At 36.4% G+C, this 27,293-nt stretch overlaps 2 protein-coding genes across 4 annotated transcripts in view; both read right to left on the bottom strand.

Moving 5' to 3' along the window:
- Window positions 1-5,253: 5,253 nt before the first annotated feature.
- Window positions 5,254-7,288, bottom strand: LOC113081140 (CD209 antigen-like protein C). Its single transcript, XM_026253181.1, has 4 exons — window positions 7,172-7,288; window positions 6,446-6,840; window positions 5,662-5,765; window positions 5,254-5,389 (listed from the first exon to the last, which is right to left on the bottom strand). The coding sequence occupies exons 1-4, from the start codon at window positions 7,266-7,268 to the stop codon at window positions 5,254-5,256; spliced, it is 732 nt and encodes a 243-aa protein (XP_026108966.1). The 5' UTR covers window positions 7,269-7,288.
- A 3,228-nt stretch (window positions 7,289-10,516) lies between these two features.
- Window positions 10,517-27,293, bottom strand: part of LOC113081138 (glucagon receptor) — a 35,604-nt gene continuing 18,827 nt past the window's right edge. For 2 of the 3 annotated variants that reach the window (XM_026253177.1, XM_026253176.1), the window contains exons 3-14: window positions 25,271-25,367; window positions 25,078-25,185; window positions 24,157-24,251; window positions 23,955-24,061; window positions 23,338-23,497; window positions 22,104-22,263; window positions 21,916-21,976; window positions 14,463-14,532; window positions 12,965-13,053; window positions 12,728-12,872; window positions 12,535-12,576; window positions 10,517-12,294 (exon numbers count right to left, since the gene is read on the bottom strand). In XM_026253177.1, coding sequence (XP_026108962.1) covers window positions 11,935-12,294; window positions 12,535-12,576; window positions 12,728-12,872; window positions 12,965-13,053; window positions 14,463-14,532; window positions 21,916-21,976; window positions 22,104-22,263; window positions 23,338-23,497; window positions 23,955-24,061; window positions 24,157-24,251; window positions 25,078-25,185; window positions 25,271-25,367 — 1,494 coding nt within the window. In that variant the 3' untranslated portion in view covers window positions 10,517-11,934. The remainder of the gene's footprint in view (window positions 12,295-12,534; window positions 12,577-12,727; window positions 12,873-12,964; window positions 13,054-14,462; window positions 14,533-21,915; window positions 21,977-22,103; window positions 22,264-23,337; window positions 23,498-23,954; window positions 24,062-24,156; window positions 24,252-25,077; window positions 25,186-25,270; window positions 25,368-27,293) is intronic. The other variant, XM_026253178.1, reaches the window with a different exon arrangement.

The raw sequence follows: 27,293 nt of genomic DNA, 5'->3' as shown, positions 1-27,293 counted from the left end.
TTTTCATATCATTTATTTCTTAAGGATAATGCAGTCCCAACGAAAAAGGGTCATGATCGTGTGTTGGAACCGCAGGTGGTGAGTAAAACTGCTTCAAATATCTCTGTGTTGTTAACTTAGCTATTGGCGCATAAGCACATCAAGTAAACAACATGCGATGTTGTCATCAAACTGCACTTTCCACATGTACAGCTTAAAAAAAAAATAAAGTATACATAAAGTGGGACTTAGTAATTTTCCAAAACTTAGTCATTTTTTAACACTCGGAGTGTGGACTCATATAAACTCTGAAGCAGTGTTAAGAGTAAAACACTGAAGCAGAGTTGAAGTTAATGAGATAATTAAGAAATTAATTGGGTCATGATTGACCATTATTGAAGACACCTGATGTTAACAAGCAGACTCACCAAACGAGAAAATCACAATTTGTGTGTCACCATTGTAGTGGTCAGTGTTTGATTTAGTTGGGATCTTGAACCTTCAGATGTTTGCTTTAGAGTTTGTGTTGTTGTGTTAGCAGAATTATAACATACAGACCAGAGCAAAGACAATCATGTGTGTTATTGATTGTTGTTTGAACTAATTGTCATGGAGTGATCTGAATGAGAGAGTTCAGGTTTCATTAATGTATACATAAATTAAGTGGGAAAAAAAGATAGCAATCCATCATTTTTGGCACAATATGACATGTTTTTAAAAGTTAGTTCTACATAAAGAAAAAAAATATTTAGTTTAGAAACACACACATCAAGAATCAGCGTGAGCATCACAACAATGGTGACCATCAAAAAAAGCATGTTGTAGCCAATAAAAACTCATCCATGGCTCCCATCATGCATTGCGGCATGAATAAATTATGAGCTGAACTGTCTTTTTAACTTTTTATTCTAACTATATTTTATTTTTGCTGTTTTTATTTTGAATTTTTAGTATCTACTTTTGTGATGTTCAGAGTAGATCTTTTTATCTGGATATACTGTTTGTCACCGTTGTTGAGATTCATACGCTGATTCTTGTTATCTGTGTGTCTAAAATAAAGACTGTTACAATCTATAATGGAAGTTTTATTTAGGGAAAACGCTGCATATTAGTTCAGTAACTCAGGTCATACAACGATTACATTAAAACATAATCATCAACACCCGATGACTTTTGCTCTTGACTTGCAAAACAAATCTTTAAAGTAAAAGGCCACAAGCCAAGATCCCAACTAAAGCAAACACTGACCACTATAATGATGACACACAAATTGTGATTTTTCTCGGTTGGTGATTATGCTTGTTAACATCAGGTGTCTTCAATAATGCTCAATCAGAACTCAATTAACTTCTTTATTATCTCATTAACTTCAACTTTGCTTCAGTGTTTTACTTTTAACACTGCTTCAGTGTTTATATGAGTCCACAGACTCCACACTCAGAGTGTTAAATTAACACTGGATATTTTGCTATGTACAGTCTTTGCCTGGCTTTATTAACCTGTGTTTGAATTTGTGTAGTCCAAGTCAGTTCCTTCGAGATGTTTACACCAAGGTACTTGAAGCTGCTCACCCTCTTCACAGGGTTCCCACTGATCAAAAGAGGAGTATAGGGCTGCTGCTGTCTCTTCCTGAAGTCAAAAATCAGCTCTTTACTTATGCTCACATTCAGATAGAGACAATTGTCCTGGCACCATGATGTTAGAATCTCTACCTCATTCAAGTATGCAGATTCATTATGTTTTTGCAAATGAAGCCCAGAACTACACACTGTAAAAAAAAAAAAAAGTTGCATCAGCTTAAAAAAATAAGGCAACTTATCGCAAGCACTTTTTTGAGTAAACTTAACAAACGGGGACTGAAGTCCACCCAACTTAAAATAATAACTTAATATCACAAGTTGTCACAACATATATAATCAAGTTAACCTAAAAAATATCAGAACAAAAAACATTTTGTTTACTGAACACAAGGCCTATTATCTATAAGTATACACAATATTACATTGTGAAAAGTGAGTTTCGCTTTACTGATAGCGCTGTTTCTCACACATGTAAAGAGAGAGAGAGCGAGAGTCTTACCACGCTGAATCGACACGCTATATGTAAACTATACTTTGTTGTGTTCTCCTGTCAAAATAATGGAGTTCATTTAGAATTATTCATATTCATTTGGCAATTTCATTGGCTGGCGCTGATTTAGTACCGTCCCTGTTTTGATTTCAGCAAATCAGTGTGACCAAACGCAGACAACGTGATTCATATTCATGAACCCAGCAGCTCATCAATTCATAGTGCATTGTATATACATTAGTATGATAGTAGAATTAGTAGTAGTATTATCTTTTAATAATAATTAATATGATCTATTACTATTATTTTTAAAGAAACCCTCAATGACCAAAAATATCTTAAGCATCACCACCAGTCTTCAGTTAAGATGACAAATATGCGGTCTAAAATTTAATTTTTACATAAAGGCATTGTGCTAGAAATATTACTATTATTTAGTAAAATGTATGTGATACTGCTACTACTGTTGAAAAATGTATAAAACTTTATTTCTTAAAGAAATAAATCACAATATTTCTTTCATGTTTTAATTTCAATAGCAAATCCCCTTTATTTACCAAAAATAAAATGTTTACATTTCATAATTTAAAAGACAAATTAAATTTGGGTGAAACTTGTTTACTGTTTTTCATAATTATATAACTTATAGAAAAAACTTTAAACACAATTGTAAATAAGTATAAATAATAGCACTGGTTTTATTTTTAGTACTAAAAAGTTTTGTTTTTTTTATCAGCATATTTTTGTGTTTCGCTTTGGTACCGAAATTGGTACCGAGAACCGTGGATTTTCACTGGTATCGGTACCGAATACTGAAATTTTGGTACCGTGACAATGCTAATCTGGTGTGTGGAAAATGGCGGCATGATCCGATTTGCCAAAAGCCGGTAGTGAGTGAGCTTTTTAGGCATTCTTAAACTGAGTGTAACAATGATCCAGTGTATTCGGTCCTCTAGATGGACAGGATATATGTTGATGAAAATTTGGCATAACTTGCCTGAGGTTGCCTTTGTTAAAGTCCCCAGTGATGATAATAGCAGCGTCAGGATGTTTGTTGATGTCGTGAAGCTCAGACAAAGTCAAGCCGCTGTCTGCTTGTGGTGGGATGTAAACTGCAGTAACGATGGTCAATGAGAACTCCTGGGGCAGATAGAACGGACGGCAAATAATGGATAAATATTCCAGATGAGGCGAGCAGGAGCGCAAAGTTGAAATATTGCTGGGGTCACACCATTTCTTGTTAATCATGAAACACACTCCTCCACCTTTGACTTTATACCGGCCTCGGCTGTCCTGTCCATCCGTAAAACAGAGAAGTTTCCAGACAGCATTACAGCAGTGTCCGAGACAAAGGGTGTGAGCCATGTTTCAGACAAACAAAGGATGTTACAGTACCTAATGTCCAGTTGTAAACTTATCCTGGCTCTAAGATTGTCCATCTTATTCTCCAGAGAGTGGAAATTGGCGAGCAGAATGCTCGGTAGTGAAAGTGAAAGTGACATACAGAGAATCTCAGATTGCCACGATGGATTGAGGGATAAAGTGTCCTGAAACAAATTAGTGAAGCGGTGTCCAATGTCCAAAAGTAAAAATCAGCACAAACCTTAAAGCTCCTTAACCAAATAAATACCTTGCCATGTGTTTAGTTGACTTCCTGTTTTGATGATGCAAATAGTTTGATGTTTGCAGAAAATTAGTCAGTGATCTGTTTGGCATCTCAACCTCAAATCCCTTTAAATAAATCCTAAAGCACACTTGAGAACTCCGGTCTTTGCATGCGTGATATCACATTCTGTGATTATCTCCTCAACGCTTCAGATTGACAAATGAGACTCATGATAACAGCTAGAATAAGATCATTTTAATATGGAGCTGCTTGTGATGGAGCAAAACATGAACACATCAGATGATTGGGGTCTCAAACCACCCTGATAAACACCATGACGAACAGAAGTTTATTTTATCAATCAGAAAATAACGATACATAGTAAAATAGTAAAATAAGTAAAAGTGTTTAATTTTTACATTTCAGCTCTAACAAATTTTGACATCAGCTGACAGTGTTTCAAAAGGCAAGTATTCAATCAGAAATTATGCATTCACAATTTTATTCAAGTGTGCTATTAATATACTTCTTTTGAACTTAAAATAGGTAAGTATGCTTTTAGTTTACTTTTTATGTACTTCTCAGAAATGGGCTATATCTACTTCTTAGAAATAAACTTAAAATGATGTTATGATGTATACTTGACTTATACTTACAAAAAATTCTAAATATATTTGAGCTATACTCACATTATTATATATATACATTATTATACGGTAGAGGGCGCTAGTACACATCTTCTGCACAGATTTTCAAAAAAAAAATAAAAATAAAATTAAGAAGAGAAAGGAAACACCAGATACTAACACATTTAACACGATCATCTGACATGAAACAACATCAAAACTGTAACGTTATGGAATAGAATTTTGACAGATGAAGAGGTAATAATTACAGTCAAGCTTTGGGATGTTGATCGACTCCATCTACATTTTGATTATCATTCTGAATCCAATCCATAGTCTTCAGCTTTTTGTTCAAAATTGTATTTCTTTTTTTTATGAAACACATTAAAGTGTTTAAAAAATAATGCATGAAGCTATAATAAAATGTCTTAGTTTACAAGCAGATACCCTGTTCTTTCTTTGGATGTTTTGTATGTTCATATATTCATGCAACAAAATATATATGCATTAAAACCTAAATAGGGACATAGTAGTATACTTAAAGTATGATGTAAAGTTCACTTAAAGAAAACTTATGAGTATACTATGAAGTATAAAACTACTAAACTAGTAGTTTACTGAGACTACACTTGTGTACAAAGTATTTAATTAGTAAACTGTCAGTATACCTATAAGTTCACTTTTAGTATAATTACAGTACAAACTACAAACATAGAGGTAAACTAGTAGTGTACTCAAAGTTTGGTACTGTTATACTTAAAGTATACTTAAAAGTATACTTTTATATACAAAAAAAAAATTGGATTTTGGATTTAGTCCCAAGGAGTATTGAAACAGTACACTTCCAAGTATACTACTGGAACACTGATATTTATATACTTGCTTCATACTGTATACTTAAAAATATACTTGAACTTTAATTAAATAAACTTGAAGTATACTACTTTTTCGTAAGTGAAGACAGGATAAATGTTATTTCTCACAAACACCTTTTCTCCTCGATGAGCAAGGGTAATCATTCCAGTTGTCCTGTGCAGCTTGTTCAGGCAACAGCGCAATACAGTCCTCATTTCCACCTCGGTCATTCGGCTCTTCTTTGTACCAAAACCTGAACAACATGTATCGAATGTTTAATTATTCAGGATGACAACTTTATGAATCAACAATACCCACAGTATAACAGCATGTTTCAAAGGGAAACTAAAGTAATACAGAAGCTGGAGAAAAAGTGAAAGTACGGGAAAAAAAAAAAGTTTTCTTAATATAATGTAGGTATTTAAAATGTATTTGAGTTTTGTCTTGTGCTGTTTTCTAAAGGTTGTGGTTTCATAATGAGAATCAAAAGATTAAAACAAATACACTGTGATATTTAGCACTTACCCTTTATTCAGTGTTGAATTATCCACCCATTTCATGATGCCCTCCTGCTCTGTGTCAGACAAACCAATCCACACTCTATCTTTGATTAATGAAGTTATCAACCTCTGTGGGAATAAAAACGAGAGTAAGTGTGATTGCTATCATTCATTAAAGGGGACCTCATATTCAAATGTTGCTTGGACATAATTGTTTGTTGGCAGTGTGTGTAAACAAACCCTATCATTTAAAAAAATCCACCCACTGTTATTTTATTCATTTATTTACGTTTTCAGCATTGCTGCTAATGTGACATCACATTTTGAGCGCTGGAAATAGTCGAGCTCATAATCAAGTGGGGCTTATAAAGATTGAAATAGCATGAGTTATTTTTTATCGCACTGTGATCACATCTGTGTGATTCATAAAGTGCATTTTTTTATGCACAGTACAAGCAAATGACTGACTTTTAAACCAAGTGCATTTTCTGTAAAGATAACAGGCTTGTGCTAATAGTGGAGTGTTTATTAGCAAAGACATGCACCGGTATTGAAGGAGCTTGAGCTCTTGATGCTCTGCACTCTTCTCTGGAGCACCGGCTCATTTGCTTTTAAAGGGGAAGACATGAAAATAATGCGTTTTGGCTCATACCCTAAAAGTGGCATTTTCAACAAGCTGTACAAATTAACCGTAAATTATTTTGAGTTAAAACTTAACATACACACTGTGGGGACATCAGAGACTTATTTTAAATCTTGTGAAAAGGGGCATAATAGGTCCCCTTTAACAGGCACTGACACAAACTCACCTGCTTCTCTTCACTCTTGATAATGACCAGATCAGCTCCACGATCCCTGCAGTACTGTCTGCTGTCAGACCAGCTCTTCAACTCAGTGGATAGGAAAAAACTAACTGAGCCCACCTTTTCAAAATCTGTCTTTAACAGGTTTTTCTCTTCAGTAAGATTGTTGACTCTGGTCTTCAGCTCTGTGTTCTTCTGATTCAAAGAGCTGAAGTGGAGCTGTATTTTTTCATTCAGTAGATCAGTGTAATTGTTCTGTAACTCTTCAACTGTGCTCTCGTAACTCTTCATCAGTTCTCTCTCTGCTCTGATGGTGATGTGCAGCAGTATGTTGTTGATCAGCAGAAGAACACAAATAATCTGGAAACACACTGTGATCAACACCAAACATCTACTTCCTCCTGACAAACAGAAAGAAGACACAAAAATCAATTAATAACAGTTCACTCCCTATTATTTGGTAATTATTATTATGATTGTTAACATTTCAAATTGACAATTGTAAGTAACTGACAAGGCTTTTTAAATGAGTGACCTATTATAAAAAACTAAATTCTAGAAATGATATACAGTAAAATCTGCAAACAAGAAAAATATTCTGTTAATACTTTTAATATAAAAGCAGAAGCATAGACACATTTTTCCTAGAGAACAGTTATTTACATTTTATATAACAATTTTCAGTTTCTCAAACATGAACTGTCTCTGCTTCAAATGAAACTTTCTGCTTACTGCAATTTCCAGCGTTTCCATCTGTTTGGTGGCGTCTCTGTGCTCGAGGTCCAGATCTGTTAACATTTTTTCGTATATTATTGTTCTCAGATTCCATTTTTGTTTCTTATGTCTTGCAGTTTGTGTGCTCAGACGAGTTGTGCTCTCTTAGAGAGTGCACCTTGTTTTTTAAAGAGTGATAAACTTACATAGGATGTGGTTTCATTATCAGAACATCTAGACATTTTCCCCTTTAAACTATCTGTAGATTCCAGCTATGATTTACAAGTAAAAGGATGATATGATGTACTTGAGTAAGAGTAAAAAAGTATCGGCAAAAAGGACTACACAAATAGTTAGTTACTAGTTACTTTGGGTCACATACTGAATATCTATAGTCTATTGTTATTTATATTTATATAGTGTATTAATGTGTATTTGCTCTGGAGATATGTTCATGTAGTTTTGCGGTTCACCATTTTGTTGGAGAGTAGTGCCTGTGCTTCAGTCAATGGTGAGCCACAAACATGGATGTTTTGTTTAAAGACAGTAACTGGCATTGATGCAGAGATGATCTCTTCACAGTGATCTGAGTTAAATTCGTGTTTTAGTTACTTTACTTTCACACATTAAGTGTTTACAGTTTTATGCTAAGAAATATTCCTTCTCAATGAACTCAAATAAAATCAGTTAACCTGTTAGCCAGCACCCCCCATTATGGCACTCACAGCAGAAAGTGCTCTACCAAACTTATGATTGTAACACTTTCCTACTTCAGTGTGTTACAAACATAATTTTGGTGTTTTTGGAAAGAAGACCCTTTTGGGCTTTACTTTTTATCAACCAGATTTGATAATGCTCAAAAATATTAAAGGTTATAGACACTGAAGTGCCTTGATTTTTTTTTTTTCTTTTTTTTTACTACACTTATTTGAATAAAAAATACATTAAATGAGTCCTGGAGCAATCCAGAAGTTACATGTCTCATGAGTTTCTATTTCAAATCTGAATATAATAAAAAAGGACTCCTGCAAATATTTTTCTAAGACTATGTCTACATTCCCCACCCCCCAAATATAAGAAAATATATTTCCCAATAGTATCGAATGCTTCTACAAACTATTTAGTCAGTAAACATACCACTGCATAGTTTTTTTTTTCAATTATAAAACACTAGACAGAAACTTAGACATCATATAAATGCATTGTGAACAAGCCGAGATCTGTCTCCAAGCTGTTGCGCTTCGCAGCGCTTCATTCTGAATGGAGGTGGGATGAAGTTACAAGGTTTCCCTGACAGTTTGACAAGCTCTTTTACATGCTTTTTATTGGTTAAATATTTGATAGCTATCTTTTCATAGAAATCCACGTTTCTAGCATTTGTAAAACTTAATTTTTCTATCTCAAAAATAAATTACTAAATTACTTTAAATTACAACGTGCTCTTCATGTCACATGCAGAAATGTTAATCCATGCATTTATGACCTCAAGGTTAGATTATTGTAATGCTTTATTGGGTGGTTGTTCTGCACGCTTAGTAAACAAACTACAGCTAGTCCGAAATGCAGCAGCAAGAGTTCTTACTAGAACCAGGAAGTATGACCATATTAGCCCGTTCCTGTCCACACTCCACTGTCTACCTAAACATTATTAAGCCCTAAATGGTTAAGCACCTCAATATTTCCACAAGCTTTTCCATGTCTGCTACATTCTCAAAACTCACGCAATTTGATAATACCTAGAATATCAAAATCAACTGCGGGCAGCAGATCCTTTTCCTATATAGCACCCAAATTCCAAGGTTCTTAGAATGTTCATCAAGCACAAACAACATAAGGACGTTCAGATAATATTGTTCTAAGAACGTTTTTGATAACATATTAAAAGATTATCAAAAGTGAAAAGAACTTTCCGTAATTACAATGTTCTTTCTCCTAAAATGTATATAACATGATAGAGAAGAGAGAGAGAGAGAGAGAGAGAGAGAGAGAGAGCATTTTGTGAAATCCCCAAGATAAAATCATTCTAAAAGGCTAATGTAAAATTTGTTAACTACTGTACATGACAACAAACGCTGAATGACCAAGAGAGGCACTGTTAAGACTGACTGACATGTTTTTCAAAGTTTGCTTCCATTGTAACAGGAGCATTTAGAATCAGGTGTGCTGATGTCGAACACCAGGGTAAATGAAGGATCCAAACAGCCCCAGTTTGACTGCACAAATATTTTGTAAATGACACACAACTACAGTCTCAGAGCTATTCCCGCTCAAATTATCCATTCAGGTCCGTAAAAGAAATGCTGTGGAAATGACGACGGCAGGCTTGTGAAATGTTTTTCAGGATGTGAGGTCAGACTCTGTGATGGGAGAGAGGTTGATCAGACCATATGCTAGAGAACAACGCTGAAACATATATGAAATAGCTGCCTCATTAACAGAAATTACTGCATCATAAAGATTGAGAGGAAATGGGCTTTCAGCAAATGACCTGAGAAAAGAATTAATGAAAGGGGAATAATAGGTACCTCCTTCACTTGGGCAGGCCTGTGTATGTGTGCGTGTGTGTGTGTGTGTGTGCATATACTCATATATATTCACTTGTACTTACACTTATGATCAGGCTGCTTTGTTCTTGGCTAATCAATGCATGATGGATGTTATTTGGATGTTTACAGTGGTAATAATGTGTGTGTGTGTGTGTGTGTGTGTGTGTGTGTGTGTTGTGAGTGATTTATGGAGCCACAGCTGTCCACAGTGGCTTCAGCGAGTTCCCAGAGATCTCCATAAGAAACAATCATCATGCTACAGTAAACCAGAGCCATCCACAACAGACTAAACAACCAGACTCAGAGAGTTTTATTCAACAGTTTTTCTTTCGGTTTTGACGTCTTTTTCTCCCTCTTTACTTCTTGTTCTCGCAGGCAATAACAAAATCGATTAACACATGTACCATAGCTTAACTCTTCCGTACGAATTCTTTCCACAAAGCACAAAACATTCAAATGATGCAGATCACAATCACATGACGTCCAGGACTACATACGAAGCTTCATGTTTATGATGCATTATTAATACCTCATTGAAGCTTGGTGGTAGTCACTTATGATGCAGTGGTCAGGTTTGAACTCTTTCCGGTGTCAACCTTATAAGCATAAAAAATGGAAATGATTAGCAGTATTCTAAATTGATTCTATTAAACTGAAAAAAACAAAAAAACAACTGGCTTCTGATTAGTCAATATATATATATATATATATATATATATATATATATATATATATATATATATATATATATATATATATATATATATATATATATATATATATATATATATATATATATATATATATATACCTTCTATATAAAAACAGCGATGACGAAAAACACCCACTCATCCAATCACTGCATTTCTGCTTATTTTGGTGCATAGCAACATTCTGTTTTATTATGAACTAGATCTTCAAGCCAGAAGATGGCATGTGACACTAAAGTGTGGTTTTGCATCCTTATTATTTTTATTAGCTAGTATTTCTTCTATAAAAGCAATAATCCACTTAACGTTGAGAAAGCACTGCATGCTGCGCTCAACACCACACTTTAACAACATATATTCATATATTATCAGTGTATATTCATAAATATTTATAATCATAATGTCTCATACCTTTACTTCAGTAAATAATGCATCATGAACACGGAGACTGTTTCAGTCTTGCATTGAAATACACAATTTTCACCTAAATACAGAATGATTTAGCATGTCATGTTAAGTAATGGTCTTGAACGCTGTTAAAGATCCGCCACAATTCAAGAAGCCTCAAATGGGAACCTCTCGGTTGAGCTGTTTTATGTCCCGATGAACGTAAGAATGGCACTCCTGCGATGTGTGTGGATGATAATATAGTGAGTAAACACTGTAAGTTAAAAAGCTTCCACTGAGGGTCTGACATCGTTTATTAAAGCACCTGGTCACGATAGCAACTGAACACCCCACATGAAACATTAAGATCAGGTGATTGAATGTTGAGTAAATGATGAGTTTCCTTTTCTGTCCGTGGTTACTGTTCAGTAAAAATAAAACTGCATTATGGATGCTCACAGCTTATCTTCCAGTATGAGATGTTTTGGTGAGCGTTACTTAAAGGGCAATACGATGAAAGGGGTTTTAACTCCTGAGTGGGTAAATAACCAAGTGCCCTGCCTTTCCTTCACAACAGGGCATGAAGACCTTTTCCAGACCCTTCACCCTCTGTGCTCCTCTCTGTAGGACTGAGCTGCCAGCCTCCACTCCAACTGCTGAGACCATCAAAACTATCAAGCAGCAGCCGGAGACATATTTTCTACGTTCTGCTAATCTAGGTTTCTAATAAGCCTGTTCTTAAATATTTTGAATATTGTTAGCTCGGTAACAAATAGTTTATGCTCCTCTATTGTAAGTCGCTTCAGTTAAAAGCGTCTGTAAAGGCAAATATAATTGGTATTTCCACCACAAAGACATTATTCTGGGTGGTTTCCAGGTTATTGTTCAGTCAAAAGAATAGTATGTTTTTTTGGCCATTAAATTGGCCATTGTCTCTTAAATATATAATATAAATAATATTATTTGGTAATTTACCAACTCAGGAGATAACTGCGATTTGTTTTTAAAGGTTACTAAATCCACATCTCCATGCTTTCTCATGATAGAGGTCTGTTTGGTAACATGAAGACCACAACTGGATTGTAACAAAATTTCCATTGATCCATTAGTAATAAAAAATGCCATCAGCGTCATGTTCTCAAACATTGGTTTCTGTCATGGCTGCCGAGCATTCACTGCTGAGGGGACGCTCTTCCAGACAAATGTCTTCTGTCAGAGAGCTGCAGTTACTAGCGCCATCCTGTGGCTCGGAGGTCAACTGCAGGCTCACACGGCCCCGGTTCCAGCTCGCTCCATTCTGAAGGCCTGTCACCAGACGCTGGGACTCTGTTGAGGCCGAGGCCACCAGCTCCGGGGTTTCGGGGCATTCGTGGGTCATCGCAGGGGCCACGCTACCTCCTTTGGCATGTGCCGTTTGGCTGTGGGTGTGACGGTACTCTTCCTCAATGTCCTTGCCTAGTTTCCACCTCTTCCACTTCTTCAGCATCTCGCTCTGGACCTGGAGCCGGAGAAATAAAGACTATTGAGACAAAGTACTATTCACAGCAAGAGTGATATGACCAGTAAATAAATACTGATTGTGAAAAACAAAATGAATCAAATGGATTAAATATGAAAAAAGGTCAAATGTTCATGCTCAACATGAAAGGCTCCACAAGGATGCTACTTGTAGATGCTATAGATCATGTGTAGCTGTGACTTTAAGTAATGCTTTTCGAAAAAGAGACACATATCTCACCTCTTTGTTGACGAAGCAGTAAAGGATGGCCACGAGCAGACCCTATGATTACAGACAACAACACACATGAACCTCAACCATCTGCTGTCATCTCACAGCAGATACTATCCATTCATAGAGCATCTCTTTAAGGGCTATAAATGATATGATCTGATGATGATGGTGGGTGGGCGGGCGACCTTTGCCCTCTGACCTGAAACGAGCTAAACAGGAGATCGTAGAAGAGGCGGATCAGCCTCAGAAGAGACTCCTTTGGCACGGACTCATCGATGACGAAGGTGAAGAGGATGGCGTGAATTCCCAGCAGAGGAATCAGTGTGAGCGTGGACTTGGCCAGCCTGAGGCGAACAAACAAGAGAGAGCAAGAGACACACATTTAATGAGAGCATGAGCCCTGGCTGCATGAGAAATAAAAGATGCCGGTGCCTACCTGAACTTGTAGTCGGTGTATCTCATCTGATGCGCCTTCAGCTTGGACATCAGAATCTTTATTATACGAATGAATATAATGAAATTAATCTATTCCAGAAGGAAAGAAAGAGAGAGACAGAGAGGTTCAAATCTCTGGGACTGATGTGATGTGTGTTTCATTTCTGTACATGATAACATGTCAAAGTGTAACGCATTATCACAGTCCTCACATAGACATTAATGGGATCACTCTATTTGAACTTTATAATGCTTCCATTCTGTTCCCTCAAACTTCTAAAGCCTGACCAGAATTACTGTGACAAACACAAATCAATAAGTGAGAAAAACAAAACATTGTTATAAAATCAAACTGACGCATTTCTCTTATATTTGATTCTTACTGAGTTTATGGGATGATCGAACATAGTAACTGACACAATCAACGATAATTTCAGTTTTGAACAGCTGATGATTTGTTGAACAGATTTTTTGAACTTTTTTCAATGTACACTTAATATAAGAAAAGCAATAAATACACAGTTATGAGCGCGTGTAAATTGATGAGAGCATAAATGTAAAAAAAATACATAATGGTACCCTAGTTAAATACTCTAAAACAACACAAATAATGCCTGAAGGTGTGTTTAATTCTTCATCATATATTAGCCAAGGTATATCAACATTATGTCAACATTGTAATTGCTTTTATTACTTTGTAAAGCCCCCAGAGTATTTTTCTATGCATTGATGAGTGTGCAGAACAAACGCTCAGTGACACGCAGAGGTCATGAAGTGTTCCTGAGCCCGAGGCACTTGCTGAATGAACGTGTCCTCAGATAATATGAGCGTGCGAATGCAGAATCATATCAGAGACCACTTGAATCTCAATACTCCAGCCCATCCATATGCAACACATAGATGCATGACGAACAGTTTCATTGATATTCGAGGCTGCATTTATACCCCCAACAAACACAGAACGTTCCCCTAACGTTCAATTCCCATTTGTTTATTTTTTGGGAAACCATATAAGAATGTTCCATGTAGGTTCTTTTTAGATTTTATTTTATAACCTAGAGAGAACGATCCCAGAATGTTCTCCGCAGGTTATTTTTAAGTATTATTTCTCTGCAACGTTCCCCTCACCTCTAGAGAACATTCTATTTACATTAAGAAAACGTTCCTGGCTAACCAACAGGGAACATTCTTGGAAACATTCTGGGAGCTAAAAATTGTTAGCTAGGTTCAGTTTCATATGGATTGAATGGGATGAGATGTAATGGTCCGTTTACAGCAAGATCACAACACTTTAAAAGAAAACTTTAAAAGAAAAAGAAAATTCCCACCACAGATTGATGATATAGTTGGAATTACATTGACAGCCCGTCACAATAGAATCAGTGGAAACATTTAAAGCAGAAGATGATGTGACTTCATTGTGCATTATTAACAGAAGAACGATATTGTGCAGTACTATGGATGATAACAGGCCTTAAATCTGTGTGTGAGTCTCTTACCAGATACGCAAACAGAATGGGAGAACGGATGATCCACCAATAGCCCATGTTGATATTCCTTTCCCAGCATCTGCATATGATAAAATTGCATAATCCATTTAAGGATGAAAAATGTGTCAAACTGTTCAAACCTAATCCATCATTCATTTTTTCATAACACTGGTGACACAAGGAATTCAATTTTGAGTTCAACCTGGAAAGCTTTTTGCAACCCATTTTTCATACACAGTTACAGTATGGACATATTTCAGAATAAAATAGCATTTTTAATGAGAAACAACATAAATCTGAAGCACATGACTATATTTAATTCATGAAGGATTGATTGTATGGTTAGAACGAAAAGCCCTTCCATATAGGTAGAGCAAGTTTCTTGCGATTTGATGAAAGATTATAGAGAAATAGTTCACAGTAAGTCAACAAACAAGTAAACAGAGTGAGTTTAGATTTTATATTGACTTGCAGGTGTGTGTGAGAGTGTTTCTGTTCTTTCCTAAACTGAGCACTTAAGAAGTTTTTTCTTCAGCGGCTTAATAACCAGTTCTAATAAATCCCTCTCACACACCTGTGAACATCTGTTCAAACTGTGATCTCATTAGTTCTCAGAGTTATTTGTACATTTTTGTCCAGTTTTAAATATCTAAACCTTCACAAATGGTTCTGAATCCTCTGTAGTGTTTGAGCTCTGTGCCGTCCAATAATCCCTCACCAGGACTCTCATTTATTCAGTTCAAGAAAGACTTTATAAAGTCGTGCTGAGAGATGTGCTGCGTTTGGTCTTGTACTCTATTGCATACGTTGTTAGTGTTGTGCACTTGCTTAGACATTTGTTGTGATAAACAGTAAAGTGCATTCAAGCGCTAGTCAAGACAGTGTAAAGAAATACCCTTTGTGAAAATCAGCGGGAGTTAAAAGCAGATCGTAAGTCTATTTATTTCTTGTCTCATAAGTGTTTAGCGCAGTTGTTGTTGCTAACAAACACTTGACAGCATCACACATTTGTTGTGATAGACAGTAAAGTACATTCAGCTGAATTCAATTTCCGTTTTGTCGGGTATTAAAAAAAAGATTAGTATACCGCGGCAGCCCTCCAGTTAAGCCCTCCTCGTGTGAAGACCGAAGAGTGTAAAGACCATTGACTCTACCGTCCGACTCCACCGGGCAGGGACACCGGCAGGGAATATAAGTATTGTTTTGATTAATCTCTTTTTCCTTCTCCTTGTTTAATTTCTGTTTCAGTTGTTTTTTGTTTATAACCAATTGGACCATTTTTATATGCATCACTGCTCTACTGATCATGTTCTGGTTACTCCACTTCACACGTCGCATCACTTCTTCCTCACTCTTAACCTCAACATGGTCCCTGACACATCACTTTCAATTAACAATTAACAATTCGTCTAACTCTCGCATGGTTTTTGAAACATTTTCCTTACTTCTTTGTCCTCCTGCTCCCCCTCCTGCTTCATATCTAATAGCTGATGACTTTTAATTAATAAAATTAAACACATCAGTGCTCAATTTTAAACACCACAATCAATCAAGCTCATATCACCAGCAAACATACACTCATTTACATCCTTCTCTTCACTCTCTGAGGCAGAAGTCTCCAAACTCATTATTTCTAATCACCCTACTACTTGCCTGCTTGATCCTATTCCATCTCATCTCCTTCAAGCCATTTCTCCTGCAGTTGTACCTGCACTCACTCACATCATCAACACATCCCTTCACACTGGGGTTTTCCCTCATCATTAAGACAGGCTCACATAACTCCACTACTTAAGAAACCCACCCTCAACCCATCTCTTTTAGAGAACTACATACCAGTTTCCCTTTTTTCCTTTCATTGCAAAAACCCTTGAACGAGTTGTGTTCAACCAAGCCAGAAACCAATCTGACTTCAGAAGTGGACATTCAACTGAGACTGCCTTGCTCTCAGTTGTTGAAGGTCTAAGACTGGCAAAAGTGGAATCCAAATCTTCAGTATTTATCCTGCTTGATCTGTCCACTGCTTTTGATATGGTTAACGACCAGATCTTCCTATCAACCCTACTGACAGAGGGCATCTCAGGAACCACACTCCAGTGGTTTGAGTCTTACCCATCAGATAGGTCCTTTAAAGTATCTTGGAGAGGTGAGCTGTCCAAGCCACAACCTCTAACTACTGGTGTGCCTCAGGGCTCAGTTCTTGGACCACTTCTCTTCTCTGTCTACATGGCATCATTAGGTTCTGTCATTCAGAAACATGCCTTTTCATACCACTGCTATGCTGATGACACTAAACTCTACCTCTCATTCCACCCTGATGATCTGATGATAGCTGCTTGCATCTCAGCTTGTCTAACAGACATTTCTTCCTGGATGATGGACCATCACCTTCAACTAGGGCTGGACGATTATGGCCTAAAGTCAAAACCTCGATTAATTGAACATTTTACCTCAATTACGATTAATGAACGACTATTTTGTTTCTGTTTAGTTTTTTCGCCCTCATAGTTTATTTATAAGGTTTATACTGTAAACAAGGCCGTAGATGGGGTTTGCGGGGCCCCGGTTCAGGTTGTACCAGTGGGCCCTGTTTGAAAGGGTTTAATTTGTATGTTCGTTCTGTTTATTTGTTCATCAGCATGCCCGCCACGTCCTAGAATGCAACACGGCGCCCAAGCCCTATTAGGCGCAGTCACTTTAAGAGACAATGAATGCATCCAATATAATACACATACAATATTTTCTCAACTGTTTACTTTAACTTAAGACATAACTGAAAGTTTTTTCGAACATACTATCCAAGACAGGTATTTTCATATTTTGTTATGTATTTATCGGTAAAAGAGCAAAAACAGACAAATTTGGTGTTCAAGTGTTTTGAGACGCCTCTCTCTGCGTGAGCCCTGAACACCAAAACACCTCAGTGCTGAAGTAGGCTCTTACACATCCTTTTCTGTTTGTTTAAACTGCGATTTGTTTTTGTTCGTTGAGGTGCAGGAGGAACTTAAAGGAGAACTTTGCAAACGAGAGCTCGGTTCAGTGTTACTGTCTGTGAGGCGCGGCTATCCTTCCTGCTTGAGCACCGAGCACAGCACGAGTAACCAGCTACTCAGTTCAGTTTTTCTGCGTCTTGTGTTTGAATGCTTTAAAGTCTTTTGAATAGTTACATTTGCAAGTGGCAAGGCTTAATAATGCGTGAAAATGATATGCTTTTGTGTCGACATGCAGCAGCGTTCTATCAACTGTCCTGAGATCATCTATTAAAGGTGGGATATTTTTTCATCTTGAAAGAACGGTCATAGCTCACTATCAGCAGTTATGTTATCTATGTTCGTAACATTTCTTAGATATTATTGCTCGGTGTAAGAGATAAATAAAGATTAAAGGTAAACAATACCAGAGTGATTGCGTGTGTGAATTAGTCATACCGTCCCTATATTATTGTGAAGCTGTGGGTAGGTAATAGCCTACTTCCTTCAAAAGTAGAAAAAAATGCTATAATAAGTTTTGAGATTCTAAGATACTTTAGTGATAAATCACAGGACAGCGCTGACAACTGCGTTCCTCTGTGCGCGCGATCTTCACAGCTATGAGTTTTTGTGCCACAACGCAGCTGCGCGAACATGGTAGCTCGATATAATAATACACATCCGATCGTCTAATCCGATCGCCTAATCAGCACCTAGAAAGGACCTCTACTGCCCTGAAAGACAGCAGAGACCAGGACAACTAGAGCCCAGATACAGATCCCCTGTAAAGACCTTGTCTCAGAGGACCACCAAGACAAGACCACAGGAAACAGATGATTCTTCTGCACAATCTGACTTTGCTGCAGCCTGGAATTGAACTACTGGTTTCATCTGGTCAGAGGAGAATTGGCCCCCCAACTGAGCCTGGTTTCTCCCAAGGTTTTTTTCTCCATTCTGTCACCGATGGAGTTTCGGTTCCTTGCCGCTGTCGCCTCTGGCTTGCTTAGTTGGGGTCACTTCATCTACAGCGATATCATTGACTTGATTGCAAATAAAAACAGACACTATTTCAACTGAACAGAGATGACATAACTGAATTCAATGATGAACTGCCTTTAACTATCATTTTGCATTATTGAGACACTGTTTTCCAAATGAATGTTGTTCAGTGCTTTGACGCAATGTATTTTCTTTAAAGCACTATATAAATAAAGGTGATTGATTGATAATCGTTGGATGTCCAAACCATAAAACAAATACAACTGACAAAGTTTAGTGAAGACTCGAGGCTCACCGCTCGCGCGCCATCACTATGTGTTGAACTGGCGTTCACCTCCGTGTTTTGCTTTTATGCCACTGACTGGTAGAATCATTTGGCTACACACTCTTTTAAGGGGGAAGTATTAACAGGAAATAACCGAAAAAAACGACATGGGAAAATTACGTAGGTTAGAGATTCTAAATTTCGGTTTCGATTACTTTTCGTTATGATTGATGATCAGCTGACTTTCTCAGACCACATTGCTAAAACTGTCCGATCCTGCAGATTTGCTTAATTCAACAACAAGAAGATCAAGCCCTTTCTTTCGGAACATGCTGCACAACTCCTTGTTCAAGCTCTTGTTCTGTCCAGGCTGGACTATTGCAATGCCCTCTTCTATCAAACCTCTACAATTAATCCAGAATAAATTTTTAATGAGCCAAAAATAATACACATCACACCTGTTTATCAATTTTCACTGGCTTCCAATAGCTGCTTGCATAAAATTCAAGGCATTGATGTTTGTCTACAAAACTACCACTGGCTCTGCACCCATTTACCTAAATTTGTTACTTCAGACTTATGTGCCCTATAGAAGTGTACGTTGCATGATTGTGCCATCCCAAAGAAGCACAAAGTCACTTTTGCTGACTTTTAAATTAAATATTCCCCGCTGGTGGAACGACCTCCCCAAATCAATCCGAGTCCTTAGCAATCTTCAAAAATCGGCTTAAAACCCATCTCTTCCATCTTTATTTGACCCTCTAACTCTAACACTCACTATTTTAATTCTATTCTTTTAAAAAAAATCTAACTACCCTTCTAATCTTTTTGTATTCTATTTTCTTTTCATTTCTTGTCATAAAAGCATCTGATAATGAATAAATGTAAATGTAAATAAAGTCTTTCAAATCTAGACTGAATTTACAATGGCACATATGAAGTCATATGAAAGTGACTCATAAGTGATTCATTACTACCAGCAGCATCCGCAGGATCATGTTGCTAAAATAAAATATGAAATAACATAAAATAAAATAATTTTGATAATTTATTGATGTTTTATTAGTCTGTTATTATCTTAATAATTTATCTCTTGATTTGTCAATTTTTGTTCCACCATTTGGCTCTTCTTTTTTTCATATTTTAGTTTTATATGTATGTTGTGTTTTTATTTAACATTTCTGTTCTGCATTTATTGTATTTTTCCTGATTGTATATCGAGTAAAGCATTTGTTTTTAAATGTGCATTATAAGTCAACTTGAATGGGGCCAATTTTTTGTAAAATTTAAAACCATGTAAGGTAAAAATATAATGTAATTGTATAAAATTTTCATAAATGTATTAGACGTACTTGTAATTATTAATATGTTAAAACGTGCGTATCTGAGCAGTAATATAATTTAAATCTGTTAAAATGTTTTATGGTTTCTTACATTGCATCGTCATTGCAACAAATAATTTAAATAAAATTTTTCCTACACAAGAAATGATCAGACTAAAATCATGTTAACACATTGTTCATGTCATGTGGCTATATATTGTTATAACGGAGTAGGTTGATGGATCTTCTCCATTCACTTCACTGTATATTAAGTGCCTTACTGTAAACCAGATTTTACAGAATTGAACTTGGTTTTAAGAAAAAAAGAGGGAAAGTCAATTAAATGAAACAACAATTTGCCACAACAATTAAAAAAAGAAAAAGATCCACCAGTAGCCAAGTAAGCAACAATTTTCAATTGTAATAGAGCATAATTTACACTTTTAAAGTTATAAATATAACAACAAAGAAAACCAAAAGGAAACTAAACCTTATACAAACTCATCCGTGGGTTATGAAATATGTTGTGCCACAACAACACCCACTGAAGAATCAAATTAAACTCAAACGATAAACACAATAAACAGAAAGGCAAATAAAAGAGAGGGAATGATATTCGCTGATTCGCTGCAGAGAGGAAAGAAAGACAAAATACAGACGTGATGAGAGAGAAACAGCAGTGCATTCAGACAAGCTTTTACTCAACCGCCAACTCATCATCATCAAAAGAGCATCTGATTGGTGCAGAGGGAGAGGGGGCGTGTCTGAATCAGGACCATTGGCCAGAACCAATGACTAAACCATATGCACTTTAATCACAAGATATCACACCAGTACACACGTGTGTAAGAGTTTCTCATATCAGTGTCTATTATTTAAGAGCAATGGGCCGTTTTATGACTCTTTTCTCCTGCTTTCAGTCAGAACATGACTGTTTGGGGAGACAGGCGATGTGAACGGCTCATAAAGAGCTACTAGTCTCACTGTCCAACACTTTTATCCTCCTATATCTGTGCTGATCCCACACAAACTCATTCCCTATCCATCAGCACATCAGAATTTGCTGTACAGCAGCTGCAGCGTTTCATTAATCAGATGCATTTTAGGGTTAAATTCACTATATCTGATTTGATAGGCCTCAAATAGTACATTGTTCAGAGGACAACACTTGGCAGGATGTGGAATATTTGAGATATTTACAGGTGCAGTTATTATGTAGAACTCTTATATTTCAATTTTTATTATATACAGAAATCATTATATATATATATATATATATACATACACACACACACACACACACACACACGCACACGCACACACACACACACACGCACACGCACACGCACAGAGAGAGATAATTAATGTTTTAATAATGTTTAATAATTTCCATCAATTTTTTTAAGAAAAAAAGAATAATAGTTAGCTGCAGCTGCTATAATATTAAATTTGTAATTATTTATTTTTAAAATAAAGCATAACATAACATTAATTGTAACAATAATTTTCTCTATACATAAAACACCATACTCATGAACACTAAAATATAAGTTATCTACTAAAAAACTATTTTTTTTTTTTATAAATCAGGGCAATATACATGCTTAAATTTAGTAACACCAAATGTATTTGGACATTTCAGTCACAAAATAAAATCTGAATGTCACTGCATTACATACTAAATATGAACCTTAGTGGCATTTAATTTCAAGAAACACAAAAAAGCAAGTCAAGATTTGACAAAAAAAGACATCAGTTCAGTTTGAATTCATTAAAAACACTCAAATCAACAGAATGCCAGCTGATATAAAGACACTGAGCAAAAAATAAATAAAAAAAGTGGGATGCAGGTGTTCAAACACCTTTTGGAGCCATGGTTAGTCAAAGTTAAAGTGGAGGAAACTTACTCTTCATTTTCATACAGGTACTTGACTGTCATCCACGGCAGCACAAATATGAGCGGCGCACCTGCAACACACGAGAGAAAGAGTCACCAGACCGTGCTAATTCTGAGCAGACCAGACTTCCATTATAAGATTAACCCTCTTCTGAAAGGACGTGATCATGCATGATTGAATGCTGTAGGCTCACGCACCCCAGCCGATGCAGAGGTAAATGTAGAAGTAGTTCCTCTCGGAGAAGACGGTGGTGACCAGCAGGCTGTGCAGATACAGACCCTCCACCAGCAGCCAGTAGTTGTTGGCCATGACACTGTACTGCATCATCACCATCGCAGCGCGGCAGCTGCCCACCGTCTGAGGAACACAGACACCCATATATACAGTATATAACAGATGGACAATGAATGGATATGGATATGACGTTTATGGCCTGTAATAACTAAACAATAATATCAATAATAATCAAACTGGTCAACAGTGACTTTCATTAGCCATAGCATAACCTAAATACATGAATTCACTATGTTTCTTTTCACAGTCGTCAAATTGCATATTGTTTGGAGCACAATGTTGAGCAGGATGTTGAATAACTTTTTTTTTATTATAATAAAATACTTGTTAAGAAAATATAACAATTCTTAAAAAAAAAAAAAAAAAAAAAAAACTTTAGTTTTTCTATTTGATTACTCAAATAAATAATTGTCAATTATTAGCTGCAGCATTGTAGTATATTATGTATTACTATTTTATTTTATAGCTGACTTCTAATCACTTAGAAATTGGTGATATCTTTTATGTATGTATGCATGTATTATTATTATTATTATTATTTTTATTATTATTAAGTATATAAAAGCTAGTATTTTAACCGATCACATACATTGTAAAAAAATAAAATAATAATTTACTTATTATTATTGTTATTTTTTTAACAAAATGTACTACATTAATCTCACTATTTTTCTTGGTATAAATATGACTTATATGCTTAGCATTGTTTTTTAAACAATCAACCAATCAATCATCTTTTCTTGTTAAACTGACTATGATAAACATTCGCTTTGACTCACATCTATCATATATTTCTGTGCTCAGTTTCACATTTAGATTGAGTCTTCCACTTTTTCATCAGCTTCCAACTTGTTGTCAGTTACAGTATATACAGTGCAGTTTCTCAACATAAATGCATTTAGGAGAGACTAACTGGCAGTTTTTGGCTGATTCATATCTCCTGCCCCCAATTTGATGCAAACAGATGCAACACGATTGGCCGTCTTTACACAAGGCCATCAGCATCTGCCAGGAAACAATGTCGTTTCTAGAAGATTCTGATCGGAAGAGCTTTATCACAGTGAGTAAACAAGACGTCCTTGAGCACAGCTGTACTCTCCTCTGGATCCAGCTAACAGTGTGAAGAGTGAGGTGTACCTGAGCGCTGACCCAGCGCTGCCCCTGGAAGTGATGCGGGCCGCTCTGAGCGCTGTTCATCTGATCCAGCAGCGCGTCTTTGATGAGGATGGAGACGGCGCGCAGGATGAAGGAGCCGAACAGATTCATGTGGATGTTGTTCCTCATGCAGTGCAGCTTCCTGTGAGAAACAGACGGTTACTGTGTGATCAGTGCATGTAATCAGACTCAAACACACTCGATGTTTAGAATAGCTGTAGTCAGATCACTGCTACGTTTTTATTGACTACATGATTACGTTGATTGATTACGTTTACTTTTATTCATTTAGCTGAAGCTTTTATCTTAAGTCCAGAGAAATGAGGAATACAACAGGAGATTGATCATGAGGCAATAACACGAGAAGTGCTAGCAGTACAGCTTCATCATTGTCCAGAATAGTGAAGGAGGGATGTAGGAAGCGGGAAAGCATAATGGAAAAATTTTCCATTAGGCTTTCTCGCTTCCTACTTCCCTTCTTTAATTTTTTTAAAGAAGTATATTTAAGTTTTCAGTTGTTTCTGCTGTCTGGATGTGATTAGGAAGATCGTTCATCCAGCAGAGATTCATTCAGATGAATAAAGATCAACTATATCTACCTGAAGCTGATCAGGATGGCCAGCGCGAGAGTCAGTGCTGCCAGAGACAGAGAGTATCCGACGGTGTACATGGCTCTGAACCTGCTGAGGATCTGACCGTACTGCTTCTTCACACACACACACACACACACACACACAGAAGGGTCAGCCGAGCGCCAGCGTCATCGCTCAGAAACATCAGCTCACTAAACACACATCTCACCTGTCCAGGGTCATCCTGCTCACACTCGCTGGTGTTTTTCCCATGAGCCCATCTGCCGTCGGCGCCACACACACGGTAAACCAGCCCCTGATGAACTGATGGGACACAAACACAGCGGGAACACTCACGGTTAGCATTACATTGATTTATTAACAACGATATCTTCAAACAAAGTGTGCATGTAAACACTGCATTAAACATTAAAGAGAGCATTGATATTATCATCAAACTAAAACTACTAAAAAGTTTCTGTTTTGAGAACTGAAATGAACCTCAACTAAAATTAAACATAGATGATGAAAAACTTAATTAGAAGTGTTGCTTTGGCAACTAGTTTTACTATAGTTGTTTACATATTTTATGTTATTTTTCAGTTAGTGTTTATTTCAGCTAGAGTTTATTTCAAGTAACTCTTTTAATTAACTCTGCTCTTTTGTGTCAAACATTCATGCTGTAGTTAGGTGACAGATTTCTGCCCGACAGCAGGTAATGAGCTGGTATTACCTGTTAAAGACTCGAGATCTCTTCTTTTCTCTGTCTAATCGAGACCGAGGACATTTCTCTAGGTGTTAGTCAGAGATGAATGTGAGGAGGACAGTGTTTCTGTCGTGTTAGATATCTGAAGTGAGAACTGAGCGTCTGAGAGCATGAAGCGGAGCAGTAGTTTGGGGGAATCTGTCATTATACAGCCTTCATCTCATAAATGACTCCAGCAGCGTTTACAGGTCACATTAAGAGAGCAGTCACTTACTCCAGAAGTCTGACAGCATGAGATTAATGCCATCTCCAGCAGTTAAACTAAAGTGTTATGTATACTTCTCTGTCTGAAGCGCTGCATTTTATCGTCCTCTCACTGTAAGTTCAGCATTAACATGCATTTCATTTGGACAGAATTAATTTCAACACGTTTCTACGCTTCACCTTTCCGGTACCAGGGCAGGTACCAGGGGCAGGACACGTTGACCGTGGTGCCCGGCGATCCATCGGGCCAACACACGTACTGATCAAACGTCCTGTTACACACCGGCCCTGAAACACACACACACACACACAGGTCAGCTGCTTAAGTACAGTAGCAGGCCTGCACACATTACCCAGCGGTCAGGAGCCTGACCTGCGGCCGGGGGGGTGCTCATGAAGCTCTGGATGCACTCATTGGTGTAGATCCTCCATTGCTCCTGCAGCAGCTTCAGAGCTTTTCCAGAAGACACCTACAAACACCACATCACATCAGACATGAGCTGAACACACGGACATTTACAGCATCACAGCCACTCCTACAATACTACAAACTAATGCAGAATATAATATAATACAATTTATAATAAATGTTCAATGCGCTTTTGTTTTTATTTGTTAGTTTTCATTTTAATTTTAGTTTAAGTCTTGTTAATTTTGTTGTGCTCTAGTCTTCTTTATTAATTCTTATTAGTCCGTAGTTGTTCTTTAAAACAACAACAACATTAACAATAATTGTAAGCTATATTTTATTTTTTATAGATTTTCTTTAGTTTAAATAATTTAAGTACTTCAGCTTAAACATATTTGTTTCAGTTAGTTCCCAGTTTTTATTTTAATATTTTCAGTTTCCATTTTAGTTAAAGTTTTAGTAATTTTGTTCTTTGTTCTTTTTATATATAAATGTGTCTATATAGTTCATTAAAACCCTGTTTCCAAAGCAGCATTCATCACTTCAGTACAAAGTTTTTAATTGATTATTCCTGAACAGCATGAAAACTGAATCATTATCAAACTTTTTTAAAACGGCATTAAAAAACTCCCCCAAAAATCACAGAGATGTTGATACGAGACTTCTAAAAAATAATATCTGAGATTTTAATTGGCGTTCATATGTTGAACGCTCTGTATCCATCAGACGCTTCCTCAAACGCGGGTCGTGCACCTCATAAACGGCTCAAACGTACCTGAGCAGCGTTTTGAGATGCATGTCCTTTCTTCTTATCTGACTCGCGCTAATTGTGCGGTTTTAATCGCACAGAAACATAAGAAGTAGAGCCTCATTGAAGTGAAAGTAGATTAGATCAAGAGGCTGAAATTCATCTTATGATGCTTTCTTAAATAAAAATCGGTTTCTTCAACAGGAAAATAACGTCCCCAGAAGGAACCTGATCACATCTCGTGTAATGAAGGCCACAAAAGGAGAAAAGTTCACATGAGACGAGAGGTCACGGCCGACCACACAGAGAATAAACCTGAAGGCGCTGAAGCTTTAGTGTGGGACAGATGAAGGAACGTGACGTGACTCTCCACAGATGAGATTTAATGACCTGAGGGTGACCCGAGGCTTTCCTTCAGCTTTACCTCCGAAGAAACGAAAACTACGTTTATTAGATCTGAGTATACTGATAAACACTCACATGAGATAAAGACAACGCAGACAACATGTTCATAATCAGTATTTTCATTTCATTTCAGAGGACCGGGAAACGCATGCAGAAAGAGAAGACGTATTGTTTTTGTGACTATAAAATATTATGGTTGGAACACATTCCCTGCCGCAATTCAGAAGACTTTACACTATGCACTTTTATTGTTATATGCTTATGGGTTATTGTTTTAATAAATATATATATTAAGCATAAATCAAATTTTAAATCTAAATTTATTTAGGATTTGGTTTAAAAATGACAATTTGATATTAATAGGTACTGTATAAACTTAATTTCACTAGCACTCAAAATGTTAGGGTCAGTAAAAAAGTATGTTATAAAATACATATAAATTGATATTTTTATTCAGCAAGGATGCATTTAAATGAAAATAAACAACATTTATAATGTCACAGAAGATTTTTAATCTAAATAAATGCTGTTCTTTTGAAATTTCTATTCATTTGTGAATCCTGAAAAACTAAATTAATAACAATTTCCACAGAAATATTGTGCAGCACAACTGTTTTCAACATTGATAATAATCAGAAATGTTTCTTGAGCAGTAAATCATCACATTATTCTGATTTCTGAAGATCATGTGACACTAAAGACTGGAGGAATGATGCTGAAAATACAGCGGAGCATCACAGAAATATATACTGTTTTGCAATAGATTCACACAGAAAACAGATATTTTAAATCATAAAATTAAAATTTTGAATGCACATTTAATCAAATAAATTC

The sequence above is a fragment of the Carassius auratus genome, unplaced genomic scaffold, assembly GCF_003368295.1.
Source record: "Carassius auratus strain Wakin unplaced genomic scaffold, ASM336829v1 scaf_tig00033242, whole genome shotgun sequence".
Lineage (NCBI taxonomy): Eukaryota > Metazoa > Chordata > Actinopteri > Cypriniformes > Cyprinidae > Carassius > Carassius auratus.
This window is presented reverse-complemented; position numbering and strand designations above follow the sequence as displayed.